This window comes from Mastigoproctus giganteus, chromosome 9 (assembly GCF_048544385.1).
Source record: "Mastigoproctus giganteus isolate SK-2022 chromosome 9, ASM4854438v1, whole genome shotgun sequence".
In the NCBI taxonomy this organism is placed as follows: domain Eukaryota; kingdom Metazoa; phylum Arthropoda; class Arachnida; order Uropygi; family Thelyphonidae; genus Mastigoproctus; species Mastigoproctus giganteus.
In genome coordinates this window covers 196,998,865-197,023,567 of record NC_143583.1, presented here as the reverse complement: position 1 = coordinate 197,023,567, position 24,703 = coordinate 196,998,865, and the positions used below count along the sequence as shown (strand labels likewise).

At 37.5% G+C, this 24,703-nt stretch overlaps 1 protein-coding gene across 1 annotated transcript in view; it reads right to left on the bottom strand.

Annotated features, from left to right (window-relative positions):
• Positions 1-24,703, bottom strand: part of LOC150081006 (venom factor-like) — a 785,003-nt gene that overhangs the window by 230,037 nt on the left and 530,263 nt on the right. The window contains exons 29-30 of the mRNA XM_090382066.1: positions 18,089-18,247; positions 4,183-4,287 (exon numbers count right to left, since the gene is read on the bottom strand). Coding sequence (XP_090238192.1) covers positions 4,183-4,287; positions 18,089-18,247 — 264 coding nt within the window. The remainder of the gene's footprint in view (positions 1-4,182; positions 4,288-18,088; positions 18,248-24,703) is intronic.

Sequence of the window (24,703 nt, the reverse complement as noted above, 5' to 3'; positions counted from 1 at the left end):
GAATTGAGCATGTTAAAATCATTCAAGGATTTATACACCTCAATCAGATCACCTCGCGGGTGCCTAGTCTCCAGACACTGTAATTTGCAAAACTTAAGCCTTTCTTCTTAAGAACAACCCTTTATTCCATTCACTAATCTTTTTGTCCTTCTGCACTCACCCGAGCAGCTCTACATCCTTCCTAAAATGAGGCCTCCATACCTGTATATGGTATTCAAGGTGTGGCCTGACAATTGCCTTATACAAGGGGATAATTACCTCCTTATCCTTGCTAGAAAAATTCCTGTATACCATTGATAAGACACCATGAGCTACCCTTGCAGACTGTCGGCACTGCTTAGAAAACTTCATATCTGCCTGCACAATTACCCCTAGGAACTTTCCATTCTCTACAACTGTCAGTGTAGTACCACACAGTTGATACATTACTCTGGAGTTACTGCTTCCCATATGCAGTACTTTACATTTGTGAATGTTAAACTTCAGTTGCCATCTCTCAGCCCATCTACTCAACTTTTCTAGATCCTGTTGCAGCAGTGTACTGTCATTAGTGTCATTCACAACCACTACCAACCTTCGTATCGTCTGCAAACTTGGACATTAAGCCGGATATACCATCATCAATATCATTAATAAATACAGAAAACAACAATGGACCCAACACTGAACCCTGAGCGACTCCACTAATAACATTAGTCTACGAAGAGCAGTGTACATTGATTACCACTCTCTGTCTTCTCCCAATCAACCATCCCTTTATCCATAGCAGCAATTTGCCTCCAATGCCACACTGCTCCAATTTGTGCAGCAGTCTTCCATGTGCAACAGTATCAAAGGCCTTTCTAAGATCCAAATATATGATATTAAAGTATTCCCTGCATCCAGTTGCTTTGTGACCACATCATAGTATCCAATCAAATTGGTCAGACAAGACTTCCCCTTAACAAAACCATGCTGTGTCCGAGCTATAACTGAAGTCTTGTCTAGATGATCCTGCAGTGTTTCTTTAACCAGTGCCTCCATTAAATTTCCCTGGAACAGAACTTAAACTAACAGGTCTGTAATTACTTGTGTAATCCTTTGATACTCCTTTGTGAATTGGGGTCACATTTGCACATCTCCAGTCCATGAGTACTACCCCCGAGTCCAAGGAAGCTCTCATAATTATGGCTAAGGTTTTGCCTACTTCCTTTGCTCCCTCCTTTAATATAACTGGATAGATCCCATCCATCCCAGGTGCCTTTCTTATGTTTATCTGCAACAATTTCTCCTCCACTTTGGTCTCAGTTATTACTAAAACATCATCAGGCTCACTGCCAGAGTTTAATTCACCTCTGGCATTCCCCCTCCATGAATAACTCCTCATGTGTGTATGCAGATGCAAAATACATATTTAGTTTGTTAGCTACCTGAGCAGAATCATCAACAGTTGAACCATCAATATCCAGTGGACCAATCTAATCAATCCCCCTTCTTTCTAGAGTTTACATAAGTAAAGAACTCTTTGCTGTTTTTATTTTCATCCTTTGCCTGCCTAACCTCCTTTGTGACTCGGTTACAAACCAGCTTATATCTATCATAGGCTTCCATGTTACTCATTAATTTATATGTATCCCATGCATTTTTATTCTCTGCCACATGTCTCATTAGTTCATCTGTCATCCATTTAGGCCTAAACCTTGAACAATATTTCTTAGTTGGTATGAAAAGCCTAGTAGCTTCCTAGATTAATTCTTTGAATGCTTCCCATTTTGAATTTGCTGTTGGTAACATCATTAGTTGGTCCCACCCTATCGAATTTAAATACTGTCTCAGACCTCCATAGTAACTCCATAGTCGAGCTGCTGTCGCATCAAAGTTGTTCAGAATTCTTGTAACATCCTTCTGTGAGAAGACCACAGGAAGCATTAAATGGAGTGCACTGGCTGTGGATAGAAATGATTTACTTAGACCATCAATACAAGAGTTAGAAGAAAAGTAAAAATGCTAGTAAGCTGGCTTTATTTTAACCTAAGGATGCAATAGAACTATCAGATGTAACAGATTTGGGAGTATAGAGGGAGAAAGTTGCAGCCAAAAGTTTTGGCAAGAGTCCAGAATGCTTGACTACCATTTGGACAAGAAGCAATTTTTGTTTGGATTGATTAATAACTGTATTACAATTATTGTCTTTACTTTAGGCAGAAAATGAAGTTGGAAATTTGGATATAAATCAATTGTGATAAGCTACATTGGCACATTTATTGGAAAACAGAGGTTTAGATATAAGATGAGGTTTTAGGGTGAATGCAGAATAAAGCATTTCATTAAGAGAATAATTTCAATGATCTGAGCAAATTTCAATGATCTGCCAACATTGGATATTTTTTTTTTTTTTTTTTTTGATTTGGTAGTTGTTGGCGCATCGGCTTCTGTGGCCATATTGCACCTCCCAAGGTTTTTGCAGTACTTTGATCCAAGCCCGAGGCGGGAATCGAACCCGCGACCTTTGGGTTGCCGGGCAGGTACGCCAACATTGGAATCTGAACATTTAAGATAATAATCCAACCAAAGAAAAGAAAAGAATAAAATTCATTTCACATTCCTGTAATGACAAACAACATGTGTCTGAGAGAGAGAGAGAGAGAGAGAATCTAAAGTGCCTAAAGGATCACTAACATTCACTGTTTTCTTTGAAGGGCTGTTGGCAAGAAAAAAATTGATAATAAATGGACAGTTTGTGCAAGGTCATTATAACAACCAAAGCTTCAACATCTCAACCAGCTGAAGCTATGTAACTAGAAGACTGAAGCCAGCTTTAGCTGTAATATTAAAATCACCAAGAAAATTTTCTTCACTATCAGAATGGAGAAAGTTGAGTTACAAAGAAAGTTACAAAGAGAGTTCCAAGTGATTAGTATATTTAAACAACAATAGATGTAATAGACAAATTTGACAGAATGGGTAGAGAAATTTTAAGCCAGAAGTAATAAAAACAAGGAGAACAAGGAAATTCTAAATTAGAAAATCTCTAACAAGGAATACCAGAGTGGACATATGCACAAATATCACCTTTGAAGCAAAAGTAATCATAGAGTAAACAATTACAACAACTAAAATAAATAGTAGATAAATAGTCCACTTACTTTTTCTGACAGAATCCCAATTATCAGTATTATATTAGTATATCAGTATTATGTATTATATTATATTTGTCAAAATGAGTAGCAAAATAAAACAAAAAATTTTGAGGCACAAGAACTGATGATTACTGACTATCAGTGTCAAAATATTATTATGTCTGTAAGCCTGCCAAGGCATGACAGCAGGGTTTACATGATGAGTTTTGTTGATTAATTCTAAACTTATGAGCCTCTAAAAGAAACTTATGTAAGTAAATTTTTCCCAGAATAGCTCAGTTGGTAAATGGAACTTGTTTGCCATTAAGGTCATTATTCCCTAACTATATTGGAACTTGTTTTGTAAAGATAAAATACATTTTAACACAGGAGCTGCATATGTCTTTGCAAATATCTTGAGAGGCCTTGGGATTTCCCCACTCACCCAAGGCATCTTGTGATAGGGAGGGAGGTCTGAAAGCCACATCTAAACACATATTTTAGAGAGATTTCAAAGAAGGGTAACCAGGCTGGTGAGAGGCACCAACCATTTTCTCTATAGGAAATGGCGAAGAAGGTGCAGATTGCAAAACTTGACAACACAACACCTCAAGGATCTTAGGTGGGACCTTTTTAAGGTAAATAATGCCCCAAAGAGAATCACCAAAATGAGCAGAAAGGCATATGTTCACTAGTATGAGAGGCAAGGAAAGGGAGTACCAAATACAAAATAAAGTAATACAAGGCTGGATCTCATGAAACATTTCTTTGGAATGGATGTTAAAGATCACTGGTATAAATTACTTGCCAAGGTGGTGGCTGAGGCAGAGAGTGTGACATTCTTTTTATTATCTCAGTTGGTTGGCCAATTTAGAAATTTTTTGCTGGGCCAATTTAGAAATAATTACAAACTGCACATGGCCAGTAAATTGACACTTTTAAATAACTAAAATTTATTTCAGTTTTAGACAACTGAAAAATAAAACTAACAAACATTGAAATGTAACTTTTCTTTATATTACTCAAAATAAAGAAAAAAAAAAATTCCATAATTTAAATAGCAGTATAATATTATTTACATTACCTTACACAGTTTATCTTCAATGACATTGTAACGCATCTTGACAGATAGCAGCCCAACACCTTGTCCTTTAGTTGTAAAAAATAAAGTGCCACCAACTTTATCTATCTATATAGAAAGAACATTCATTACTAATTTATTTAGAACTTCTGACAGTTGAATTATTCTGTACTTTTGATAGTTTAATTATGCTATTATTTTTCAGAATGTTATTTTGCTAAGTTCAAAAACTAATATTTCAGGCCCATAATTAAACTATCTTGATAAAGAAAAAGACATCATAATGTGTCTTTAATGTTATTTCTTGAAGAAATAACACTAAAGAGAAGGAAAAACTAATTAAATTGCTTAATTTTTTAAATAGAATTTATTAGGTTGTTATGGAAGTTACAGAAAATATGATTGTGTACATAAATTTATTGCTTTCTTTAATTTCATCAGATCAGAATTCCACAGAATTTTTTCAACTTCTGACCCAAATCAGAGAACTAAGATTGATAGTTCAACTGTTGATGCTCCTGCTCAGATAGCAAACAAACTGAATGAGTATTTTCCATCTATATTCACACATGAGGAATTATTAAGGTTTGAAAATGGCAGAAGGTTATCAAATTCTAGCAGGATACTTAACGATTTTGTAATAACTGAGAGTAAAGTGGAGGAGAAATTGTTGAAGTTAAACATAAGAAAAGCACCTGGAGTGGATGGGATCTATTCAGTTATATTAAAGGAGGCGGCAAAGCAACTAAGCAAACCCTTAGCCATAATTATGAGAGCATCCTTGGACTCAGGGGAGGTTCTCACGGAGGATCCCCAATTCACAAAGGGGGATCGAAGGGTGACACGAGTAATTACAGACCAGTTAGTTTAACTTCTGTTCCGGGTAAAATAATGGAGTTACTGGTTAAAGATGCATTGCAGGATCATCTAGACAAGACTGCAGCAATAATTCAGACACAGCATGGGTTTGTTAAGGGAAAGTCTTGTCTGACAAATTTGATAAGATATTATGATGTGGTTACAAAGGAACTGGATGCAAAAAAATAATTTTGATATCATATATTTGGATTTCAGGAAAGCTTTTGACACTGTTGCGCATGAAAGACTATTGTACAAATTGGAGCAGAATGGTATTAAGGGTAAGTTGCTACAATGGATAAAAGGATGGTTAAGTGGGAAAAGACAGAGGGTGGTAATCAATGGGTGCTGCTCTTCGTGGATTAATGTTATTAGTGGAGTCATACAGGGTTCAGTGTTGGGTCCACTGTTGTTTTGTATATTTATCAATAATATTGATGAAGGTATATCAGGCTTAATGTCGAAGTTTGCAGATGATACAAAGGTTGGCAGGGTTGTTAATGATAGTAATGGCAGTGTGCTACTGCAACAGGATCTAGATAATTTGGGCGGATGGGCTAAGAAGTGCCAACTGAAGTTTAACCTTGACAAATGCAAAGTACTGCATATGGGTAGAAATAACCCCAGAGAAACGTACCAACTGTGTGGTACTACACTTAAGTTGGTAGAAAATGAAAAAGACTTGGGAGTAATTGTGCAGGCAGATATGACGTTTTCTGAGCAATGCAGACAGGCTGCCAGAGCAGGTCATGGGGTTTTGTCAATGATATATAGGAATTTTTCTAGCATGGAAAAGGAGGTGATTGTCCCTCTGTATAAGGCAATGGTCAGGCCATGTCTTGAGTACTGTGTACAGGTCTGGAGACCTCATTTTTGAGAGGATGTCGATTTGCTTGAGCGTGTACAGAGAAGGGCAACAAGATTGGTGAGGGGAATGAAGGGATCTTCTTACCAAGAGAGGCTTAAGTTCTGCAAATTGCAGTGGCTGGAGACTAGGCACTTGCGTGGTGATCTGATTGAGGTGTATAAGGCCTTGAATGGGTTGAGCACGCTGAATTCAGATGGGATCCTTCCACTTGTTCAGATTACGAACCTAAGGGGGCATAAATTCAAATTAAGAAAGGACAGATGTAGAATAAATGTGTGGAAATTTGCCTTTACCCAGCTAATTGCTGGAACAAACTTCCATCTGTCGTTGTGGAAGTTGATAGGTTGAATAAATTTAAGGAGGAACTGGACAGGCATTTGGAGGGAATGGTGTGATTTTTTTTTTTTTTTTTTTGGCTGATGCTGCATAAGCTCATACACTTGCTTTCTTGCATCACATGCCACTACTACTACTACTACTACTACTACTACTACTACAAAGTGTAGCAAAACACAGGGCCTGTAGTGATCCTCATGGGAGAAACAAACATATGGGTTGCATTAGAGTTACTAAAGGGAAAAGCCGCCACACAAATATATGGGTGCCTCCGTAGCCAGGTGGGCAGGAGCAGCAGTGCGTAGCACACACGTCTTGATTAGACCGGGGTTCGAGCCCATGACCACCAAATACGGAGGATGCGGAAAGGTCAGGGAATGACCACCGCATATCCCCGGAGCAATATGGCCTTAGTTGCTAATGCTCCTTAAAAAATCAAACAACAATAACAACAAATATATGGTTGTACATTATTAATGCTAGGAGAACAGTAAATAAATATGATGAATTTGAAGTATGGTTAAGTCATCAAAAACACACATTGTAGAAACATCAGGAACATGGTACCATTCATACACAGGGGATACAGAATTTGAATATGGTGAATACAGTCTATACAGAAACAACAGACAGGACAAGTAGGACCTAAGCTTTTGGTTAAGAAGCACACAGAATCTAAGGTAGTGCATCCAGCTGACACAGGTGGTCAGGGTAATATTCAGACAGTTAGACGTGACATAAAACAAACAATGAACAACAGTAAACAGAAAATAGAATGGGCCTGTAAATCAGAATGCATTATAATGGGGGGAGGGATTTAACTTTCCAGATATTAACTGGAACTTCCAGGTTGATTGTTGACACAGTAGCAGAAATTTTCTGCATTTACTGGATGACTGTTTTCTATTGCTGCAAAAAAGTTATCCATGTGGCAACAAGAGAGTGCAATATCCTGATCTCACTATTAGCAGTAACTCTGTGCATTTAGAATCTCCAGATAAAGGAATCACTAGATGACAGTGATCATAATATATTGATGAGAGATTTAGTTAAAAAGATAACTGTCAATGGTAAAGGTTTGTTTGTTTGTTATTTGGTTTTTAGGAGCATTAGCAACTAAGGCCATATTGCTCCGGGGATATGCGGTGGTCATTCCCTGACCTTTCCGCATCCTCCGTATTTGGTGGTCACGGGCTCGAACCCCGGTCTAATCAAGAAGCGTGTGCTAAGCACTGCCGCTCCTGCCCACCTGGCTACAGAGGCACCCAATGGTAAAGGGATTTTGCTTTTGCAAACAAAGGTAACTGCAAATGTCTTAGACAATTATTAAATTATTTTCAGTGGGAGCAACTGATGATTTTCTAAACAGCAGATTATATATGTAAAGTATTCAGGGAAGTTATCATAGAAGCTACTAAGTAGTAGTAGTAAAGGCAAATGATGCAAGAAAGCAAGCCTATATAGCATCAGCCAAAAAATTAAAAAAATATTGGAATTTATCTAGTTCTTCCTTGAATTTATTCAACCACCTGCTGGCTGAAGGCAAACTTTAGCATTAGCATTAGCATTAGTAGAGGCATTTGATGCAAGAAAGCAAGCTTATGCAGCATCAGCCAAAAAAAAAAAAAAAAAAAAACCCACTTCCACTTCACCCCTCTGTTCGTTCCAAATACCTATCCAGCTGAGCCTTAAACTTATTTAGGCTATCAACCTCCACCACAAGGGATGGAAGTCTGTTCCACCAACCAACCACCCGCTGGCTAAAGGCAAATTTCCTCACGTCTATCCTACATCTGTCTTTCCTCAATTTGAATTTATGCCCTCTCAGGTGATTTTTCTGAGCTAGAGGAAGAATCCCATCAGCATTGAGCATGCTTAAACCATTCAAGGCTTTATACACCTCTATCAGATCACCTCGCTGGTGCCTAGTCTCCAGACACTGTAATTTGCAAAACTTAAGCCTTTCTTCGTAAGAGCACCCCTTTGTTCCATTCACTAATCTTGTTGCCCTTCTCTGTACTCGTTCCAGCAACTCTACATCCTTCTTGAAATGAGGCCTCCAGACCTGTATACAGTACTCTAGGTGTGGCCTGACCATTGCCTTATACAATGGAATAATCACCTCCTTATCCCTGCTGGAAAAATTCCTGTATGTCATTGACAATACTCCATGAGCTACTCTTGCAGCCCGTCTGCACTGCTCAGAGAACTTCATATCTGCCTGCACAACCACGCCCAAGTCCCTTTCATTCTCTACCACTGTCAGTGTAGTACCACAGAGTTGATACGTTGCTCTGGGGTTGCTGTTTCCCATGTGTAGTACTTTACATTTGTCAATGTTAAACTTCATTTGCCACCTCTTAGCCCATCTGCTCAACCTTTCCAGATCCTGTTGCAGCAGCATAGTGTCAGTAGTGTCCTTGACAACCCTGCCAACCTTTGTATCATCTGCAAACTTGGACATTAAGCTTGGACATTAAGCATTAAACTTCCGCACATCTATATAACCATCCTTTCTCAACTTAAATTTATGCCCCCTCATATGTATAGTCTCAGCAAGTAGAAGAATGCCATTAACATTCAACTTATTCAATCCAAGACTTTAAACACATCTCAATCAGATTGCCCCACAGAGATGCTGCAATTTGCAGAACTGAAGTCTTTCTAGGTAAGACCCTTTTACTCCTTTTCCATCATATCTACATCCTTCCTAAAGTGAGGCCTCCAGACCTGTATATAGTACTCAAGATGCAGCCTAACCATGACCTTATACAAAGGGATAATCACCTCCTTATTCCTGCTAGCAAAGTTTCTGTATATCATTAACAAAACCCCATGAGCTGTCCAGGCAGTATGCCTGCACTGCAAGGAGAATTTAATGTCTGACTGCAGAATAACTCCAAAGGCTTTTTCATTCTCCACTACCCTGAGCATAATACCACACAGCTGATAAGTTACTCTGGGGTTACTGCTATCTTGCATTTGTCAATGTTAAACTTCATTAAGCGATTTCTCAGCCCATCAACCTAATTTTTCTAGAACATGTAGCAGCTCACCTTGATGACTGTCATTAATCACCCTGCCAATCTTTGTATCATCTGCAAACTTAAAGATTAAACCTGATATACCTTCATCACTCGGTAGCTGAATGTGGTCAGGTGCAGGAGTGCAGTAGCAAACACTCTTTGAGTAGACCCGGGTTCAAGCCCCTGACTGCTGAATACGGTCACTCTGCCAACCTACACTGGACCAGTGTGGCAGATTATGGTTCAATTCCCTCAACATGAATTTTTGAGGAAGCTTCCATCCTGCAGTGGGTTGATAATGGCTGCAGTTTTACTTTCATCAATATCATTGATAAATATTGAAAACAACCCACTGAACCCTGGGGAACTCCACTAATAACATAAGTCTATGAACAGCAGTACCTACTGATAACCACTCTCTGTCTTCTCCCATTATCCATAGCAGTAATTGCCCTTAATGCCACAGTGATCCAATTTGTACAGCAGTCTTTTATCTGCAACATTATGAAAAGCCTTCCTAAAATCCAAGTACTGTATATGAATAAGTAATAAATGTCAAAATTATTTTTTGCATCCAGTTCCTTGATCCCTGCATCATAGTTACCTATCAGATTGGTTAGACAAGACCCTTAACAAATCTATGCTGTGATTGCAGTATAATTGCATTCCTGTCCAGATGGTCTTGCACTATTTCTTTAACCAGTGATTCCATTATTTTCCCTGGAACAGACATTAAGCTAACAGGTCTGTAATTACTCATGTCACCTTTTGATCCCCCTTTATGAATTATGAATACATTTGCATATCTCCAGTAAATAAGGGACCTCCCCTGAATTCAGAGATGCTCTCATAATTATGGCTAAGGGTTTGCATAACTCTTTTGCTGACCACTTAATATAATTGGATAGATTCCATCCACACAGGTGCCTTTTTTATGTCTATCCTCAATGATTTCTTTTTACCAAGGAGGTAAAAGTCATTTACCTCCTTGTTAGGATTTGATAAACTGCTAGCCTTTCCTTCCCTAAAGAATTCCTTAGGTGCAAATGTAGATGCAAAATATCTATTCAAATTGTCCACAACCTGAGCAGGGTTATCAACAGTTAACCCATAGACATTAAGTTTCCCACTGTGATTCAACCCCTTCCTTCTGCTATTAATATAAGCATAAAATTCTTTGCAGTTTTTCTTTGCAATCTTTGCCAGAGACTTCTCATAATCTGTCTTAGCTTTCCTAATGTCCTTTGTGACTTTATTACAAACTAATTTATATCTACCATAGGCTTTGTATCACCATATAATTTATATGCACCACAGGCACTTTTCTTGTCTGACACATGTCTCACTAGTTCATCTGACATCCATTTAGGTCTATGCCTTGAACAGCATTTCTTCATTGGTATGAAAAGCCTAGTGGCTTCTTTGATTACTTTCCTGAATATTTCCCATTTAGAATGCTGTCAGAAATCTCTCCCTTTTCCCTTGACAGTAGTTATGTCTTTGATTTAATTCCACATTAGTACACTGTGATTGCTGCCACTCAGTGGGTCTTTTACCTGCCGATTCTTTATGCATGTGTTTGATACCAACTAAGAAATATTTTTTGACATTTAGACTTACATGGATGTCATATGAACTGATGAGACTAGTGACAGAGAATAAAAATGCATGAGAGGATTATAAATTACCAGGAAATACAGACACCTACAGTAAGTAAAAACTAGTCTGCAATCATGTAACTAAGAGTTGGGCAGGCTAAGGTAGTTTATGAAAAGTCTTTGGCTAAGAATGCAGAGAAAAGTCACAAAGAATTCTTTCCTTATATTAATATTAGAAGAAAAGGAATGAACTACATGACCCATTAGATATGAAAGGTATAACTACTGATGGTCATGTTCAGCTTGCTGGAAAAACTGTTAAATATTTTGCATGACTTCAAGCATGAAGAAGTTTTTAGGTATGGAGATACTAGAAGTACACTAGACCATAATAATGGCTTGGTATACTTGAAGCCACAATTAGGAGGGAATTCTTCGATTCAGGGAGATACCTACAGATTGGTGATGTAAAAATATCTATTAATAAATGGGGTCAAAAGGCAAAGTGAGTAATCACTGAACTGTAAACTTGAATTATGTTCCATGGAAAATAATGTATTCACTGGTTAAAGAAGTAATGTAAAATCATCTTGACAAGAAAACAATTATATGGAAGCACAGCAAGGATCTGTTAAGGTTAGATCATGCCTGACCAATCTTTGATTAGCTACTATGATGCAGTAACTAAAGAAGGGAATAGAAAAATAATTTTACGCCATACATTTGAACTGCAGCCATTATCAATCCACTGCAGGATGGAAGCCTCCTCAGTGTTAATGTTGAGGAAAATGGACCATAATCTGCCACATTGATCCAATGCAGGTTGGCAGATCGACTGTATTTAGCATGCAGGGGGCTTGAACTCCAGTCTACTCAAAGAGCATGTGCTACTGCACTCTCGCTCCTGACCACTCAGTTATGGAGGCCTATCATACATTTAGATTTCAATAAAGTTTTTGGCACTGTTCCCCACAAAAGACTACAGTACAAATTGTAGAAGTGTAGCATTAGATGCACATTACTGCTATGAATAAAATTTCTTCAACAGATATAAGAAACTATTTCTTATATCTGTTTTCCACTTTTTAATGCCATTATTCTCTTATCTATTGTCCACTGTTCAACATCATTATTCTCTTATCTGTTATTGGATCTTTTATCTGTCATCACAAAGCTACTTATCTCACAGTTACATATGTAAATTTCAAATACATGAATATAATCTACTGAGGAGGAATCTAATAGATTGAAACTCAGAAAGCTTTCATTTAGCCAGTATCTCAACCACTGGAATGAACTGTGTTCCCAAGAGATAAAAGATGACAGTCTAGTGTTGTTGTTGTTATTTGGTTTTTAGGAGCATTAGCAACTAAGACCATATTGCTCCGGGGTTATGCGGTGGTCATTCCCTAACCTTTCCGCATCCTCCGTATTTTGTGGTCACGGGCTTGAACCCCGGTCTAATCAAGAAGCGTGTGCTACGCACTGCTGCTGCCCACCTGGCTATGGAGGCGCCCAGTATAGTGTTAAGGAACACCTGGATAGGTACCATCTCAAGTGAGAATAGCATGATGAGCTGGATGCAAGTGGTAGAGATAAAGTGTATTATTATTTTTATTGCTTTTTTCTCTTTACTAATAATAATTTATTTGGTTGAGTCAGCAAGCAATGTTACCAAATGGCATTCTTATTCATTCTCATACAACACACAAAGGAATATAAAATGAACAAGACTGGCTGAATCATAGATGGGCGAAAATTTGCTTTCAATCAGAGTAATTGATTGTTGGAACAAACCACCTTCTTGTGTTGTGAAAGTCATTAGTCTGAATTAGCAAACTGTTAGAAGGGATGGACAGATAAGTTGGGCTGTGTGTGTGAGTTTTTGTTGCTAATGCTATATAAACATTACAGTACAAGTAAACATATGGAGGCACCTCCATAGCCAGGTGGGCAGGAGTGGCAGTGCGTAGCACACGCTTCTTGATTAGACTGGGGTTCGAGCCCGTGACCACCAAACACGGAGGATGCGGAAAGGTCAGGGAATGACCACCACCGCATATCCCCGGAGCAATATGGCCTTAGTTGCTAATGCTCCTAAAAAAAAAAAAAAAATTAATAAAAAATAAACACATGGGCTGTGTTAGGGTAGCTAAGAATAGGAACAAGTGCATGTATACTTGCGTCTACACCAATGCTACAAGTTTGGTAAATACATTTGATGAATTTGAGGTGTTGGTCGAAACAACAAAGACAGATATTGTTGGGATATCAACGATGTGATGCCACACAGATAGAAGGAATGCAGAAATGGAATTTGGGGAGTACAATGTGTACAGGAAGGATAGAAAGAATAGGAAAGGAGGAGGAATTATGCTATTAGTTATGAAACACATAAAATCCAAGGAAGTACAGCCAGTCGACATGGCTGGACAGTGCAGTGCAATGTCGAGTCAGTTTGGTGTGACATAAGCAGTGGGAAATCAAAATTGAGAGTAAGAGCGTGTTATAGGCCTAATGATTCTGATAAGTATAATAAACAGCTGTACAGGGAAATAGAGTGGGACAGTAAATCAGAGAGTCTTATAATGGGGAATTTTAATTTCCCAGATATTGACTGGAATTTGTGGGTTGGTCACTCATACACCAGCAAGGCTTTTGTGGATTTATTGGATGATTGTTTTCTATAGCAGCATTTTCGGGAGGTAACTAGAGGGAATAATACTCTTGATCTGATTACCAGTAGTGATTCTTCAAGCATTAAGAATCTGCAGATAAAGGAACCACTAGGTGGCAGTGATCGTAGTGTGCTGAAGTGGGATTTACTCAAAGAGGTAACTACCATCAGGGCTAAAGGGAAGGGTTTTTCCTTTCATAAAGGCGACTATGGAGGTCTGAGACAGTATTTAAATTCTATACAGTCGGACCAACTGATGATGTTACCAACAGCAAATTCACAATGGGAAGCATTCAAAGAATTAATCTTGGAAGTTAATAGGCTTTTCACACCAATTAAGAAATATTGTTCAAGGTTTAGGCCTAAATGGGTGTCAGATCAGATGAACTAATGAGACATGTGGCAGAGAAGAAAAATGCATGGGATACATATAAATCAATGGGTGACACGGAGGCCTATGATAGTTGTTTGTATGTTGTTATTTGGTTTTTAGGAGCATTAGCAACTAAGGCCATATTGCTCTGGAATATACGGTGGTCATTCCCTGACCTTACCGCATCCTCTGTATTTGGTGGTGATGGGCTCAAATCCCGGTCTAATCAAGAAGCGTGTGCTATGCACTGCTGCTCCTTCCCACCTGGCTATGGAGGCGCATCTATGATAGATATAAGCTGTAATTTCTAGATATAACTCTAGAACGTCTTTCTAGATATAACTCTAGAAAGACAGGGATGAATCAGATTGATCCACTGGATACTGATGGTTTAACTGTTGATGATCTTGCTCAGGTAGCTAACAAACTAAATGAGTATTTTTCATCTACATTCACACATGAGGAGTTATTCAGGGAGGGGAATGCCAGAAGTGAATTAAACTCTGGCAATGAGCTATAAGATTTTGTAATAACTGAGAGCAAAGTGGAGGAGAATTTGTTGAAGATAAACATAAGAAAGGCACCTGGGGTGGATGAGATCTATCTAGTTATATTAAAGGAGGCAGCAAAGGAAGTAAGCAAACCCTTAGCCTTAAGTATGAGAGCTTCCTTGGACTATAGGAAGGTATTCTTGGAATGGAGATGTGCAAATGTGACTTCAATTTACTAAGGAGGATCGAAGGGCAACACAAGTACAGGTAGTCCTCGATTTACATTGGGGTTAGGTTCCTGAGGGGACAGGTGCAAATGGAACCCTTTATTTAACGGTGTCAATCAGAAATCACAGGATTAGGTTCATGGCACCAAATATTTTACCTACCACTTTGCATCGATTGTTTTGTTTTATTAGCATTCTTCATAGTTGTAGTAATAGTTGATGAAGGCATATTCATAGCACTATGCACATTAGGGCTTTCACCACATTCCATCCTCCGAATATTTCACTAGAATTCAATGAACTTCTTTTACCAGATATGGGTTTCTTTATTGTATTAAATTAAAAACTTTGTAACACGATTGGCAAAAACTGCCCATGGATATCAGTATTATTTTTATTTAATTTATTAATAGCACAATTAATAAAAAATGCTAGCATAATAAATTTCAAACACGTGTAAATAGCGTAAACAACAACTAACTGAATGGTTCACCGCATGAACCTTTATTACCCGCATCCACGAGTGGTTACTTTGAGGGCAGGAATCTTTCTTGTCTCTGATACAGATTGCCTCAGATTGTCCGAAATCATGTGAACAGTGGATAGCACAATATGACACCGATAAATTTTGTCTGACAACTTTAAATTTTCAATTTATAAAAAATTTGTAAAAAAAAAAAAAAAAAAAAATGTTGCAAAAAAAAAATAAATAAAAATTGGAATTGTGCTTAGTGATTGGCACCGGTGCAAATCGGACCAGCACAAAATGAGGGCTAAACACAGACCCGTCAGTTTAACTTCTGTTCCAGGGAAATTAATGGAAGCACTGGTTAAAGAAACACTGCAGGATCATCTAGACAAGACTTCAGTTATAGCTCGGACACAGCTGTTTGTTATTTGTTTGTTATTTGGTTTTTAGGAGCATTAGCAACTAAGGCCATATTGCTCCGGGATATGCGGTGGTCATTTCGTGACCTTTCCGCATCCTCCGTATTTGGTGGTGACGGGCTCGAACCCCGGTCTAATCAAGAAGCGTGTGCTACGCACTGCTGCTCCTTCCCACCTGGCTACGGAGGCGCCTCTCGGACACAGCATGTTAAGGGGAAGTCTTCTCTGACCAATTTGATTGGATACTATGATGTGGTCACAAAGGAACTGGATGCAGGCAATAACTTTGATATCATATATTTGGATCTTAGAAAAGCTTTTGATACTGTTGCACATGGAAGACTGCTGCACAAATTGGAGCAGTGTGGCACTGGAGGCAAATTGCTGCTTTGGATAAAGAGATGGTTAAGTCGGAGAAGAGAGTGGTAATCAATGGACACTGCTATTTGTGGACTAATGCTATTAGTTGGGTCCCTCAGGGTTCAGTGTTGGGTCCATTGTTGTTTTCTGTATTTATTAATGATACTGATGATGGTATATCAAGCTTATGTCCAAGTTTGCAGATGATACAAAAGTTGGCAGGGTTGTTAAGGATACTAACGACAGTACATTTCTGCAACAGGATCTAGAAAAGTTGAACAGATGGGCTGAGAGGTGGAAACTGAAGTTTTACATTCACAAATGGAAAGTACTGCATATGGGAAGCAGTAACCTCAGAGTAACGTATCAACTGTGTGGTACTACACTGACAGTGGTAGAGAATGGAAAGGACCTGGGGGTAATTGGGCAGGCAAATATGAAGTTTTCTGAGCAGTGCAGATGGTCTGCAAGAGTAGCTCATGGTGTCTTGTCAATGATATACAGGAATTTTGCGAGCAGGGATAAGGAGGTGATTATCCCCTTGTACAAGGCAATAGTCAGGCCACACCTTGAGTACTATATACAGTTCTGGAGGCCTCATTTTAGGAAGGATGCAGAGCTGCTGGAGCGAGTGGAAAGAAGGGCAAAAAGATTAGTGAATGGAACAAAGGGTTGCTCTTACGAAGAAATGCTTAAGTTTTGCAAATTACAGTGTCTGGAGACTAAGCACCTAGGCCGACCGGGCTAGCCGCGTGGGTAAAGTGCTTGCCTGGCAACCCAAAGGTCTTGGGTTCGATTCCCGCCTCGGGCTTGGATCAAAGTACTGCAAAAACCTTGGGAGGTGCATTATGGCCACAGAAACCTATGTGCCAACAATTACCAAAAAAAAAAAAAAAAAAAACTAAGCACCTGCAAGGTGATCTGACTGAGGTGTATAAAGCCTTGAATGGTTTGAGCATGCTCAATGCTGATGGGATTCTTCCTCTTGTTCAGAATAATCACCTGAGAAGACATAAATTCAAACTGAGGAAAGACAGTTGCAGGGATAGATGTGCAGAAGTTTGCTTTTAGCCAGCATGTGGTTGATTGCTGGAACAAACTTCCATCTGTTGTTGAAGAAGTTGATAGCTGAAATAGATTCAAGCAAGGCAAAACTAGACAAAACATTTGGAGTGAGTGGATGAGTGAAATTAGAAGATTTGTTTGTTTTTATTTTTTAATTGTTTTTTTTTTGGCTGGTGTTATATAAGCTTGCTTTCTTGCATCATGTGCCTTTACTAATGCTAACTCACTTTCTTGCATCATTTGTCACTACTAATACTAATAAGTTATGACAGTAAGTTTGCACAAATTATTGAAGAGCTTAGATACTGTCCTAAACAACAATGAAATGTGGCTTCTCTGAAAGTTGATCAACACTATTTTCACCATGAAGATGAGCTTTCTAATCACAGTGAAACACAGCCTTATAGTCAATCACAAGAGTGCAGAAGCACACATATTTGAGTGGGCTGTGGTTCAAGCATACGACTCTCAAATATGATTAATGATTGTATTCACTCTCAAAATAATTAATTGTAAATTCTTCTGATCAGTATTCAGAGAATAACCATGTATATAAGTTACCTAAGAATTAAATGACATCATCTAGGATACAATTCTGCTAGGAATTTCAAGTTCAATTTGACTCAATTATCACTACAATAACTTAAGAGCTTTGAAAACTTTCAAAGCTCTTGGGTTCATCTATTTTAAAGTCAAATTAGGAAGCTTTGGTTAAATAAGGAAGCTTGGAACAGGATCTTGTTCCAAGAGTGGTTCTGCTGTCATTTCTCACCTTTAGTAAAGATTTACCTTAGCAAGAACAACTTTGCATAGAAAGCATAACAGATTATCGATACTGCAGATTTTTCGACACCAAAATAACGTTGGGTGTCGAAACTTGATAAATTTCAATAATTTTTTTTATGCTGTTGTTGTTATTATTTTATTTTATTATTATTTTAAAAAAATTATTTTCAGGTCCTCCTCATATTATTTTATGTTTCTTTTTTATTTTTCAAAGTCTTGCTAAATTGATAGGTGTTACAAACTTAGTTTATCTGAGTATAAACCAACTATATTTGTTGGTTTGAAAATCTATGATCCTGGTCTTGCCATGATCAGGATCTCGACTTAAAGTTTTAAAGAAAAAAAAATTAACTTACTTGATGCTCTTGCATTACTAGAGCATTATCACTTTGAAAAGAAAGTGTCTTTGACAGTTGGCGATCATTACTTGATGTCACATTGCAGACTAAATTTACAGGAGGTGAAAGTGATTCAATGGCATATTCTGCCAAAGCTTGTAGTCCAACTACTGTATCCTGAAACAAATTTAAATAAAAAAAAATTAATATCATGCAACAATCACTTCATTATATAATAAAATTTGATTATAATGTAGATATGATCTAACATAATGTAACAATTCAGTGACCTGTCACTATAAAATAAATGCCTGTCTGGTTTATGGTGGTTTAGCAAAAATAACTCAATGAGCTGTTAAACCACAGGCATTTAAAAAAAAAAAAAAAATTATGGAACCATTTGGTGGAAAAAATACTATTATGCTTGCTATTTGGGAAAAAACTCAAGCTGTTACTTACATTCATTGTTTAATACATCTGTTTTCAGAAAATGCAACCAGTATTTTAATGAATGAATTAATATTAAAATACACTGAATAAAATACAGTAATAGCAAGAGAGTTTTATAAAATAACTTGTTAGAAGTTAGAGTTAGTTTATACTCTAAACTGTAAATTACCAAAATTGTTATGGTAAATACAATGTGCCATATCGATAAAATACACTTTAAATGGAAAACTTGGACTTGAGAGTATAAAACAAACAAAAATTTTATAAAATATAATAAAAAGAGGAGCATCTATACATTCACAGGTCTAAACAAAATATCTGTAAACAATTTTCTTTACAAAGAGAGCATAGGAAAATTTTTCAAATAATAATAATAATGAATTTTAGGTTAATAACTTTGCAGTCTCCGGAGGTCTGCAGCCTGTGGTCTACTGATCCCTGGAGACCACAGAGTTATTTAGACTGAAATAATTCTGAAAACACAATAAGAGTTATTAGGACTTCAATAAGAATTATTACGCTACAATAATTATCAGTCAGCATTAATTATTGGAGGCTGCAGAATTATTGTGGGGGGGGGGCTTTATTAATTATTATAAATATTGATCTTTATTTAACTACTGATTGTTAAATATTGATCTTTATAGCAACATATAACAAATAATATGTCTTGCACAGATGTACAAATATTATTTAAATATACAGTATGACCTTGTATGTGCTGCTGATATTAATAAAATATGAATTCATTCATTCAAAAGTTTCACAGAATTTATAGGTTTTTATTTTTTTTTAGTGTTTTATCAATCAATAGATAATATGGGTGTGAACCTATGCAGAATCTGCTTAATTATAATATCACAAAACCTACAAGCACAGACGATGACATGGCACCACTCATTAATGTTACCTATCTAAACAGGAAGCCTCTGGCTGAGTCATGTCTTGTTAAATGTTTGGGTTATTTTGTAAACTATACCTCAAAATTATCTTGAGAATTTTACCTTTTGAGAACTAAAAGTAAACCCAAAATATAACTACCAATGAATTCCACAAACTGTTTTCATCTGATGAACAAATTCTAAGTTTCCAAAGGTGAGCAACAATATACATTTGTGTATATTGTTGCTCACCTTTGGAAATTTATTATATATTATATATATATATATATATATATATAATAAATTTTAAATATTTGTATTAATTCATATCTTTCTAATCCAAGCACATGCTTTTAATACAAGTTTATGATTTTATACTCGTAATATAAATCAACCTTAAAAGTTTTAGATGTTTTTTCAGTACTTCAACTTTAATACAGTGAAACTTCTCCTAACGGACACCTCTCTTTAACGGACATCTCTCTACAACGGACATTTTCAAATTCCCCAACTTTCCTCTATTGGTTTTAACATGTTTTCAGCTTCTGTCTAGTGGACATTCTCTGTAATGGATGCGGACAGGCAATCTGCACCGTTTCGTTTAGATAAGCACTTAATTTGATCTCCCCACAACGGACAGCGGGCGAGCTCACGGCCCTTTTTCTAGGAACTTTTCTTCCACGTATTGCCTCAATCGTGTGTTTATTTTCTATTTCTGATTCTCTGAATTTTATCAAGGTTTACACCGCAGTTCTAAACCCTTTTTCAAGAATTTTAAGGCACGTGTAAAACTTCTGATGAATTCGGTGTGTGCGGGGGGGGGGGGGGGATTTCGTTGGCCTTTCGTCTTTTTCGACATCCTAAAGAAAAAAAAATGAACTGCTCAAAAAAATTTTGGCAACACGGAAATGATCAGGTTCAAAAATCATTCCCGAAAACTGTTGGACTTCAAATTGACAAAGTTACGTATGAGTGGTTTTGTCGCGGACGTGCTAAAAAAATTCCCATTAATGGGCCTATTATTAGGGAAAAGGCTTTGGAGGTTGCAAAATCTATGGGAGTAAATGAGTTCAACGCTTCTGTGCGATGGCTAGACAAGTTCAAAACAAGGCATAAAATTTCTTGGAAAACCGTAAGTGGTGAAGGTGGATCTGTTGATACTGGGGTTGTAACAGAGTGGACCGTTAAATTGGAAAATTTATGTCGTGATTTTGAAGCAAAGGATATTTACAACTGTGACAAAACAGGGTTGTTTTTTAAAGCTCTTCCTGAAAAAACAATGAGTCTAAAAAACGAATAGTGCCAGGGCGGAAACATTTCTAAGGTACGCTTGACTGTACTACTGTATACAAATATGCTGGGAGACTTTGAACAACCTCTTGTTATAGGAAAACCACAAAATCCTTGTTGTTTCAAGGGCATAAAGTTGAATCTTTTTTATGTTGACTAGAAGTCCAATAAAAAAGCGTGGATGGCACGAGATATCATGAGCGAATGGATAAGCCACTTTAGCCAAAACATGATTCGTCAAAACAAAAAAATTATTCTTTTCATGGATAATGCTGCATCTCACCCGCACACTGAATTGTCCAACATTCAAATCGTTTTTCTGCCACCAAACACAACTGCAAAGTGTCAGCCCTTGGATCAAGGGATAATAAAACATTTTAAACTTCAACTACAGAAAACGTGTTTTAAGACATCTCATTGCAAACATGAACAATGTAACATGTGCGAGTGACCTTGCAAAGAAAATCAGCATCCTAAATGCGATTCAATGGATTTCCTCTTCAGTAAATGCAATTATAAAACAAACTGTCGTGAACTATTTTGTAAAGTCTGGCTTCTCAAACGCAAAAATTGAAGTTGTGAACAGCAATGTGGAGCAACAAGAACAAGAACTTCAACATCTATTGATAATGTACGATATTTCAGCTACAAGTGAACCTCACTACAGAAGATGGTGCTCTAGAAAGCAATGACATGATCATCGATATTGTTCAAGAAGTTCCTCATGAGGATGAAGAAATGGAAGGAGGTCATTCTGTCGAAGAACATATTAACGATGAACCACCGATGAAAATGGAAGAAGCGCTCATACAAATCAATCATTTAAAAATGTTTTTCACTGCTGGAGAAGATACTGAAGGACTTTCAATGGTTTCTTCACTCCAAACAAATGTTGAAAACAAAATTATCAGCGGGAAGAAGGTGCGGAAGAAAATAAGTTAGTTAGTTTGTTATTTGGAGCATTAGCAACTAAGGCCATATTGCTCCGGGATATGCGGTGGTCATTCCCTGACCTTTCCGCATCCTCCATATTTAGTGGTGACGGGCTCGAACCCCGGTCTAATCAAGAAGCGTGTGCTACGCGCTGCTGCTGCTTCCCACCTGGCTACGGAGGCGCCTCAGGAAAATAAGTGATTACTGTATATATTTTTCTCAAGATAAAGTCATAATATGCATAGCACAATTGTATGTATATTACTTACAAAAATATTGTGCAAAATCTGTATATAATTTATATTTTACATTAAATGTTTGACGATTTTTCTTTATCTTTTGTGTATGTAATTGTATATTATTTACAAAAATATTGTTCAAAATCTGTATACATTTTAATTTAATTTTACATTAAACATTTAACGATTTGTCTTTCTTTCTTTTTTTTTTTTCTGCCTCAGACTGCTTGTTAGCAGACACTTCTCTCTAACGGATAAATTCTCGTTCCCCATGGTTGTCCGTTAAAGGGAAGTTTCAATGTATATGGTAGATCATAACACAAGAATATTTGCTGATGCTATCGATATCGGCAGTGTTAGGTGGGTCGGAAAACTGCTAGCTTTGGGGGATACACAGACTAAAAAGTTAACTGTGGCCGCAGGCAGAGGCAAAAGTGATTCTTGCCTTGCTTCTATTAGAATGAGCAGCAGCCTAGAAAGCAAGGTAATGGAGATTTCCAGGACTGCTGGGAATCATAGTGGAACAAGTAAATACATGGGCTGTGTTAGGCTTAACTAAGAGTATGAACACGTGCATGTATACTTGCATGTACACTAATGTTAGACGTATAGTTAATAAATTTTATGAGCTTGAAGTGTTAGTCAAGACATCAAAAGCAGATATTGTTGGGATATCAGAGACATGATGTCACACAGATATAAGCAGTGAATTCGAATTTGGAGAGTACAATGTGTACAGGAAGGACAGATGGGATGGGAAGGGAGGAGGGGTTAAGCTGTTAGTTAAGAAAGACAAAATCTAAGGAAGTGCATCCAATTGATGTTGGTGGATAATGCAGTGTTAAGTCTGTTTGGTGTTAAATAAGCACTGGAAAAGGAAAAATGAGAGTAGGTGTGTGTTATAGGCCTAATAAATCTGATGAGTATAATGAGCAATTGTGCAGAGAAACAGAGTGGGCAAGTAAATCAGAATAGCTTATAATGGGGGATTTTAACTTCCCAGATGTAGACTGGAACTTGTTGGTTGGTCACTCGCACACTAGCAAGACTTTTGTGGATTTATTGGATGACTGTTTTCTACAGCAACATGTTCGAGAGGCAACCAGAGGGAGTAATACTCTTCATCTGATTATTAGCAGTGATTATTCATGCATTAGGAATTTGCAGATAAAGGAACCACTGGGTGACAGTGATCACAATATACTGATGTGGGATTATTTAAAGATGTTACTACCATCAAGGCTAAAGGGAAGGGCTTTTGCTTTTGTAAAGGTGACTACAAAGGTCTCAGACAGTTTTTCAATTCTGTACAGTGGGATCAACCGATGATGTTACCAACGTTGAATTCTAAATGGGAAGCCTTCAGTGACTTAATTTTCGATGCTACTAGGCTTTTCATTCCAACTAAGAAATACTGTTCAAGGTTTAGGCCCAAATGGATGTTAGATGAATTAACGAAGCTTGTGGCAGAGAAGAAGAATGTATGAGATGCATATAAAGTATAAGGTGCTACAGAAGCCTATGGCAGATATAATCTAGTTTATAATCAAGTCACAAAGGAGGTTAGGCAGGTGAAGACAGAGGCAAAGGATGCAAAGAAAAACAGCAAAGAGTTCTTTACTTATGTAAACTCTAGAAGGAAAGGGATTAATCAGATTGGACCACTTAACATAGATGGGTTGACTACTGATGATCATGCTCGGGTAGCTGATAAACTGAATGAATATTTTGCATCTACATTCACACATGAGAAGTTATTCAATGAGGGGAGTGCCAGAAGTTTATCAAATGCTAACAGGGAGCTAACTGATTTTGTAATAACTGAGAGGATTGTAATAACAAAGTGGAGAAGAAATTGCAGAAGTTACACATAATGAAGGCACCTGGGGGTGGATGGGATCTATCCAGTTATATTAAAGGAGGCAGCAAATAAAGTAAGCAAACCCATAGCTATAATTATGAGAACTTCCTTGAACTCAGGGGAGGTCCCCATGCACTGGAAGTGTGCAAATGTATCACCAATTCACAAAGGGGGTTCAAACGGTGACACAAATAACTACAGACCTGTTAGTTTAACTTGTGTTCTGGGGAAAATAATGGAATCACTGGTTAAAGAAGCATTGCAGGATCATCTAGACAAGACTGCAGTAATAGTTAAGACACAGCATGGGTTTGTTAAAGGGAGGTCTTGTCTGACCAATTTGATTGGATACTATGATGTGGTCACAAAGGAACTTAATGTCAAAAATAATTTTGATATCATATACTTGGATTTCAGGAAAGCTTTTGATACTGTTGCACATGGAAGACTGCTGTACAAATTGGAGAGGTATAGCATTAAGGGTAAGGTGCTTCAATGGATAAAGGGATGGTTGAGTGGGAGACGACAGAGTGGTAATCAATGGACGCTGCTCTTCGTGGACAAATGTTATTAGTGGAGTTCCCCAGGGTTGGGTGTTGGACCCATTGTTGTTTTGTATATTTATCAATGATATTGATGTAGGTATATCAGGTTTAATGTCCAAGTTTGCATACAAAGGTTAGCAGAGTTGTTAACAACAGTAAAGACAGTATGCTACTCCAACTGGATCTAGATAAGTTGGATCTAGATAAGACACAGCATGGGTTTGTTAAAGGGAGGTCTTGTCGGACCAATTTGATTGGATACTATGATGTGGTCACAAAGGAACTTAATGTCAAAAATAATTTTGATATCATATACTTGGATTTCAGGAAAGCTTTTGATACTGTTGCACATGGAAGACTGCTGTACAAATTGGAGAGGTATAGCATTAAGGGTAAGGTGCTTCAATGGATAAAGGGATGGTTGAGTGGGAGAC